This window comes from Pectinophora gossypiella, chromosome 29, assembly GCF_024362695.1.
Source record: "Pectinophora gossypiella chromosome 29, ilPecGoss1.1, whole genome shotgun sequence".
NCBI classification, from domain to species: Eukaryota; Metazoa; Arthropoda; class Insecta; order Lepidoptera; family Gelechiidae; genus Pectinophora; species Pectinophora gossypiella.
Genome location: NC_065432.1, coordinates 4116566 through 4125253, shown reverse-complemented (window position 1 = coordinate 4125253; position 8688 = coordinate 4116566). Strand labels below are relative to the sequence as shown.

The 8688-nt window shown below is 36.1% G+C and overlaps 1 protein-coding gene across 1 annotated transcript in view; it reads left to right on the top strand.

Annotated features, from left to right (window-relative positions):
* Positions 1-189: 189 nt before the first annotated feature.
* The window catches only part of LOC126379684 (uncharacterized), a 57783-nt gene continuing 49284 nt past the window's right edge, over positions 190-8688 (top strand). Inside the window, exons 1-8 of the mRNA XM_050028502.1 lie at positions 190-274; positions 1144-1177; positions 3103-3630; positions 4071-4112; positions 4600-4647; positions 7129-7176; positions 7730-7825; positions 8080-8127. Coding sequence (XP_049884459.1) covers positions 230-274; positions 1144-1177; positions 3103-3630; positions 4071-4112; positions 4600-4647; positions 7129-7176; positions 7730-7825; positions 8080-8127 — 889 coding nt within the window. The 5' untranslated portion in view covers positions 190-229. The remainder of the gene's footprint in view (positions 275-1143; positions 1178-3102; positions 3631-4070; positions 4113-4599; positions 4648-7128; positions 7177-7729; positions 7826-8079; positions 8128-8688) is intronic.

The window sequence follows — 8688 nt, the reverse complement described above, 5'->3', positions numbered from 1 at the left end:
AATAATTGGTAATTTGCGACACCTCCAAACAATGGTTGGAAACGTCACGGAGATTTGCCCAATCGCATTCAGTCTATTAATTGCGTAGGATTCGCCATTAAGTGTACAAACAGTGTGTTTGGGCAGATGTGTTTTGTTTGTCTTGGAAGGCATATAAAGCTATGGTAGTCGGGTTTCTTTCAGTGGTATAAAGATTCAATTCTGACCGCTAAGTGGATTGTGCGCGAATATGAAATACTTAATATTCGAGATTCTGCTTGTGGCGTTGCTCAGCGTAAGTTTATAACAATACAATCATTACGTTACTAATTTAACCCCAACTGGGCACCCTCAGGCCTGTTGTCTTAAACGTTGTACCGGGTGAGAGCCTTCAGCGCTCCTCATTTGTCCGACTAACGTTACTAATTTAATCCCAACTGTGCACCCTCAGGCCTGTTGTCTTAAACGTTGTACCGGGTGAGAGACTTCAGCGCTCCCCATTTGTCCGGCTAAGTAGTTAATGCCATCCGCGGGAAATCTACAATAAGTCACGTCAAAAAAAATCACAAATTTAAGAGCCACCCTCTTGTCGGTGTAGCATTCTCCATTCTTGTCTATCAAAGTCCAAATTCTTTCACCTCCTTATAAGATACGACGTTCGCCTTCTCTTTAATCTGTTCCATGTAAGCTCTTCTTGGTCTTCCCCTTCCTTTCTTTCCTACGATACAATACAAATATACTTTATTGCACACAACATACTAAACAAGTTTTACACAAAACATACACAAAATATACAGTATAATCTGGCGGCCTTATTGCTAAGCAGCAATTTATTCCAGGCTACCAATGATATTAAAGAAACATTTATCATAATATAACAATAAAAATATATATTAAGCATACATACATACACTCATGCCTATTTCCCATCGAGGTAAGCAGAGGCTATCGAATTCCATTTGCTTTGATCCTGACACACTTCTCTTGCTTCCTCCACATTCATCAATAGCTTCATAAACGCACGCCGGTTCAGAGTAGATCGTACTAAACCTTTCCTAAGGACATCTCCAATTTGGTCAATGTAAGTCCTTCTTCTGCCAGCCCTAATTTTTATTCGTTACGATTTCACTGACTCCCTGTATATATTCGAATGGTATTTCACAGGTCCTCGCGGCGGAAGCAGTTCCAGAACCACGCCGTAAGTATTCAACGATTCTGAAGCATCATCAGCACCATGTTCTAATTTTTAGAAAGTTCCCGGCAGTAAAAAGACGCGAAACGTATATCTTCTTCTTTTTATCGTGTGGGTTGTGAGGTGGAATACCAACACCATCAACCCTGGTGTCAAGGTTATTATTGAGCTGCACAGGCCCCTGAAATTACTCATGTAACGACTACACAATCAGTAAATAGTGACCGGGACCAACGGCTTAACGTGCCTTCCGAAGCACGGATCATCTTATTTTCAGACGATCTCTGGTCACATAGTGATTTTTGTGATATGTGCCCGCCGGGATTCGAACCTGGGACCTCTGGAAAAACAGCCAGTGTCCTTACTATTAAAGAGTTTCTATAACGGGAACGCCACATCACTGATCAACACCTATAGATTGTGTTGACTATTATACTTTTACGTGTAACAAGTTTATTTTTGATAATTAATTCATAATATTCGCTTTAAAAATGGTAGGTACAGTTTGCAGTTGGATTATTTAAATAAATGTTTACGTATATAAAGCGCTATCAAAAACACCCCCATGTATGTTCAGCGACAATTTACCGTTTAGGAGATATGACCCATTTTGTACCATTTTCAAGGTTTTCTACCTTACTTCAGCGGGCTAAGCACCGTAAGCACGCGACTCTTTCTTGCCGCGACAGAGATCATCTGTCTCTTTCTGTGCAGTACTGTGAGAGAGTGACGGGTGACGTATGTCGAGGCGAGAAAGAGTCGCGCGCGTACGGTGCTAAGCCCGCTGAAATCATTATTTTGTCGCTATCTCTTTCTTAATAATTATTTTATTTTACTTCATACCTAATCCTAAGGAAGTGGACTAGCTGACAAAATTAAAACAGCCAAATCAAACATAAAAAACATGTGTTGGGGGTGTTTCCGTACTTCATAGGGCACGTTAAGCCGTTGGTCCCAGCTATCAGCAGTAAAAGCACCTCTATTAACCTGCAGTGGAGCAGCGTGGTGGAGTATGCTCCATACCCCCTCCGGTTGATTGAGGGGAAGCCTGTGCCCAGCAGTGGGACGTATATAGGCTATTTACGTTATGTCATTATATTTATCGCCTATTATTTCGCCGTTAATGATATCAGTACAATTAAAATTCGTCACTCCTTTCAATTCCTTTATGCACTTCTTAGTCATTAACAATAATATCAAATACGTAGTTAATCATTATTACCTCATGTGTATGAAAAGATATTGCTTGCCAAACCTTTTTTTTTTCTATATTAATATCAGATTAATATGACATTTACCTGTCTCTTTATCAACTCGTAACTCTTTATTTATTTGCAAAGATTTCTTATTAGCATTGTTTATATTTATTGTCTAGAACTATAGTTATTCTCTCTCCCTTTATTTAAGAGCTGCGCTCTTGTCGGTGGAGTAATCGCCATTCCTCTCTTCTTCCCGCCGAATCCTTCACCTCCTGATACGACACGACCTGCACCTTCTCTTTTATTTGTGACTGTTAATCTTCCTTAGAAAATAAAATAATTACTTATTGAATTAAAAATATAATATATACATATATAACTGGTTAATAGAAAAATGTTATTACGATCGTAATGAATTTTTAAATAATTAAGATTTAAGATTTTAAATAATTAATTAATCTATATTTGTTAATATAATTTTTCCGTTATAAGTAGTAAATAATGTTTGTATGTTTGTAAAGATAGAGTTTGGTGGGACTTAGCCCTAAGAAAATTTTTAACTCTAATTTTATTTTAAGTTAAACCTGTCATTTCTTATCCCCCAAAAATAAAAGGGACGGATGATTGACAGCAGTTAATTTTAAAATGGATGCGTGAATCAATTATAATGGTGAGTTTGACGTGTTCTGCATGTTAAACAGGCCAATAATTTTATGTCTATTTTAATTGCAGCCATGCTGCAGCACAGAGGTGGCCCCAGGGGATTCAACAAGGAACAGCACAACGAAAGACATCAACAAAGATCCGAACACGAAGAGAAGCGAGAACACAGGGAGTTCCATGAACAAAAACAAGAACACCAAGAGAGGCATGAAGGACATAGAGAATTCAAAAATGAAAATCACGAAGAGCATCGTGAATTCAGACAACAAAACGAACAACATAGAGAATTCAAAAATGAACATCACGAGCAACATAGAGAAGTAAACAATCAACATCTTGAACAAAACGAACACCATGAATTCAAACAACAAAATCACCAACATAGAGAATTCAAAAATGAACATCGCGAACAACATGAAGAATTCAAAAACGAACATCACGAAAAACATAGAGAACAAAACGAACATCGTGAATTCAGACAACAAAATCAACGTAGAGAATTTAAAAATGATCATCGCGAGGAACATAAACAAAGTAGAGAAGAGAAGAGGACAGAGATACAGCAGAATCACCAAGGGAAGAAAGAAAAGGTTATACGTGAGTATTGTTTTTAATTTTGTTTACACACAGACATAAACTCACGACTATTTTATACGACTTTTTTATCCCGTGTATCCCTCATAAACTTCTTTCACCCTAAAGTTGCCTGGCAGAAATTGCTGTTTAGCAATAAGTCCGCCTATTGTGCTTGTTTTCATTCGTATGTTTATGTCCTGTGTATATGTCGTTGTGCAGTAAAATATTATTGATTGATTGATTGGTTGATTGATTGATTGATTGATTGACTATTTCCCACCGGGGTAAGCAAAAACTATAGAATTTCATTTGCTTCGACTATTGCCACACTTATTTTGTTATCTTCACATTCATCAATCGTTCCATACACGCACGCAGGTTCAGAGTAGATGGCACTTACTACTTTTCTAAAGACATCTCCAATTTAGACAATGTAATAATCTTCGCTTTTTATGTTTCAGGTAAAGTAAAGAACTTTTTAGAGAAATTGTTTGGAAAGAGAGGTAAGTCTAAAACACACTACATACATTTTACAGGGTGTTAGTGACATCGTAACGAAAAATTTGAGGGATTCAGACCATGATTCTGAGTTGATTTCAAGTGGAATTTTCCGCCACAAAAGTACGGGACTGAAAATTTTCATGAATTTTCCGACAGGATATTCGACATGATATCAACTCAGAATACGTGGTCCGAATCATCCCCCTCAGTATTTATTACGGTGTTACTAACATCCATACGTACTTGTATAGCTACCTGGGGGGTAAAATGGCCACATCGAAGCAATTCATCTAAGACATTTGATTGCATTACCCACTTACTTTTATATGCGCAAATGTCAAATTGCAATATTGATATTTTTAGATGAATTGCTTCCATGTGGCCTTTTTAACCCCCCTGTACTGTTGGAGTACTTATACGGGGTGTATGTGACATCGCAACGAATACTGAGGGGGATGATTCAGATTGTATATATTTTTTCTATTTCAGATAACAACGACAGCAATCAACTCATGTTTGAGCTGACAGGCACTCGTGGTAAGTAGACATTTTGAAACTAAAGTTCTAACCCCAGGCATCTTTACTTATTATAAATAATGGTTGCAAGATCTAATTGTGCCTAGGTGTAATAACAAGGGTCATTATTTATACCTAAAAGATAAAAGATGAATTATTATATCTGTTATCCATGAAATTTACGTGCAGCGCCATTTTTTTTTTGAGGATCGTAGCCTAGAAAGTCCCTTATTGATTCCGTAGCCTAAAAATAGGAACTGTTTGGTTTTGCTACGCGTGCTACGAAGCATAGCTGCTACGAGAAACTTGTTTTCTAAGGGCTTTATCTCAAATTCAAATTCAAAAATATCTTTATTCAGTAGGTACCATAGTTACACTTTGAATCGTAAATTTTTACATAACGAACGTCGCCGGGGAAAAGAAGCTGCAAGAAAAACCACGGCACAGGTTATACTCTCATTATACTCCACGGTGACGCAACTATGGTCATCATCATCACTAATTTAAGAGCCACGCTCTTGTCGGTGTAGCATCCATTCCAGTCTATCAAAGGCCAATTCCTTGACTTCCCTATAAGACACGACGTTAACCTTCTCTTTAATCTGTTCCATGTAAGCTCTTCTTGGTCTTCCCCTTCCTCTCTTTCCTTGTAGCTTTCCTTCTATGATGTTTTTAATAAATTCATCGTGTCTTATTAAGTGTCCAATCTTGCCTCTTCTGTCCTCAATAACTCTCAATATTTGCCTTTTATTTGACTATGGTCATGCAACCAACAAAAAGCAGGTTGCGCAACCTACAAGACCCCAGCGTTAGAACAGGGGGGTTAAAATAGCCACATCGAAGCAATTCATCTAAAAAAGCAATATTGCTATTTGACATTAGAGTTTACATTACACACTTACTTTTATAAGCGCAAATGTCAAATTACATTATTGGTTTTTAGATGAATCGCTTCGCTGTGGCCTTTTCCACCCTTCTGGGGGGATAAAACATTAAAGCGATTCATCTAAGAAAGCAGTATTGCAATTTGACATTTGCGCATATAAAAGTGCGTGTGCAATGTAAACTAATGTCAAATAGCAATATTAGTTTCTTAGATGAATGGCTTCTATGTGGCCATTTTAACGTCCCTGTTCTAACGTTTTGAGGGCAGATACAAATTCATTATGCTTAAGGTGAAATATGTCAATGCTATTAGATGTTCAATTTGAATTTTCCGTTAACTCTTCAAAGATAGAAACCAAAAGGCTGATTTAAAATAATATTTTTCAAATGCGTAATTACATAGTTACAGAAAAATACATGTCTTACGTCACATAACTTAAATTTTGATAATAAATTAATAAAACAATTAATAACAATGTTTAAACAACTGTTTTGTGGTTAATTTACACAATGTAAATTTACGCATCCGATAGCCTTCGTGGACCATTTGAGTAAACAATTGATATAATTAATTGAGGTAATAATTAATTTCTTGTTTAAATAAAAGTAATAAATAAGCCGAATCGTGCTATTATTATTATATATGCCAGAGAGTTCGAAATAATATTATATTAATAATAAAGGAAAAAAACAACGGTTTACTTATAAATAACTAGCGACCCGCCCCAGCTTCGCTCGGGTGCATTACTGAGGGAAAAATGAAATTATTTACGACATCACATTAAAAACCTCAAAAATAACAGTATTTCTCCACTATATAATGGATGTTATTATACATATAAACCTTCCTCTTGAATCACTCTATCTACTGAAAAAAACTGCATCAAAATCCGTTGCGTAGTTTTAATGATTTAAGCGCACATAGGGATATAAGTAGGGACAGAAAAAGCGACTTTGTTTTATATTATGAAGTGATAATAATTACTTATGGCTGCTGCCTGATTATGGTAGGTGTTAACTTTCTTTTGGTGCAATAAATTACTTACCTAATTGAAAGAAAGAAACATTCAATATAATTAGGACACCACAAGATAAAAAACACACACGTTGGTCATTGGCCTTGATTCCTGCAGACACCTCCTAATTTTATTTTAAGTTATACCCGTCATTTTCTTATCCGCCGAAAAGGAAAGGGACGCATGATTGACAATTGTCCATTTTAGAATGAAAGAATAACCCGCGCGAATAAAATAGCCATCTCACTCATATGTAATCCGTTTGACGTGAGCTGTCAACTTAATTCTGTCGGGTTATTAGCCAATATAAAATTTTGGAAGGGTTTTTTAAATTTCTGCCTAATAAACATGAATTTGCGTCATTGTATGGATATATTAATACATATACGTATAAATATATTATTATAAGTATTGTAATATTGCAGTATCGTAATTTAAATATATTAGAATTAAAATTATACACCTAGACTGGTATGCTGCAGTGGATGTATGTAATATTGTTTAGGACCTTCTTGACCAGTAGCAATGCAATAAATACATTTAAAATTTGAAATTTGAATTTGAAGTTATGTTAATCCTGAATACTTATTTTCAATTTCAGATCAAGACGAAGCATACGAATATGCGTCGAATGTCACTGGTATTACGGGTCAGTATTATAAACTATCCTAACTAGCGTTTTCCTAAGTATTATTTTTGTATCGTGTGGGTTGTGAGGTGAATTTCCAACCTCATCAACTCTGGTGTCATGGTTATTATTGAACTGCCAAACGCATCTGACACGACTCATGAAGTAGTAACCGGGACCAACAGTTTAACGAAGCACGGATCATCTTAGTTTTGGACAATCAGGTGATCAGCCTGTAATGTCCTAACCAAACTAGGAATCACAAAGTGATTTTTGTGATATATCCCCACCGGGATTCGAACCTATGGTCACCAAACCCTTTCGGGGAGTCGCTGTCAATGCCATAATTGTTCCGAAATAAAAGATGATTCTTTGCCTCGGAGGGCACGTTAAGTAGTCGGTCCCGGTTACTATTTACTTATGTATGTATGTAGTCGTTACATGAGCCATGTCAGGGGCATTTGCCGGCACAATAGTAACCCTGACACCAGGGTTGATGAAGTTGGTCATTGATCTTTCAACAGAAGTCTGGGCTGCAAACTCTAAAATAAATTATCTTCTTGTATACTTTCAGATCTCGACCAGCTCATAAAATTCGTCATGTTGGCGAAAGGATCAAGAGATTGGCAGTTCACCATTGACTTCCTTAAGAAACTGGAAGGAACCGCAAGTAAGTATTGGGTAGTATCTGAGGTGAAAGATTAATTCAGAAATGATGATTACTTAATCAATAAAGACTAAAGGTCCGTGCTGTTATGTAGTAAAATAAAGGACTAAACATAGAAAATAAAAACTCAATCAACGTCGATGCAATAGGAATCCCAAACCATCAAGTTTGTATTGTGTTTTAATTACGATAATAAGCGCGTAAATCTCTAACAATATATAAGAAAAACAATTTAAATATTATAATTTATTTTTCAGAACTTGAAGTCATTGTTCGTATTATTCGAGCGATCACCAACGAACAAGGTAAGATTAATTATAATTTGAACCATGGTACGGTCACGAGCATTAATATGTGTACACTTTGGTACCATGTCACATTAACTTTTTTGACAAATTAAACTGTAAGCCTCACTAAATGTCAAATTATGTTAGTGCGACAGAGTCCTAAAGTGGGTACATCATATTGCTCATGACTGTACAACAAAACAAGGTTTGATTACGTAAGTGTTACGCAAATATTATCATTAAATTGATATCTCCAACATTCCAAGGACTTCAATTTTATTATTGAAAAAGCGAATTACAGACTGACGTACTTACTTACTTAAATACTATAACTTGACATATACAGGGTGTTAGTGACATCGTAACGAAAACTGACGGATGATTCAGACCATGATTCTGAGTTAATATCAAGTGAAATTTTCCGTCGAAGTGAATCCTCATAGTAACTTAAGTAATTCATAAATAAAATTTTGCTCATCGTAGACTGGCTTATATTTCTAGATTAGCATTTTATAATTATTATCTTTGACCCAGTCAAATAGCCTTTTTTACCTTTGATGGGTTTGCTCTTGGCCCTAG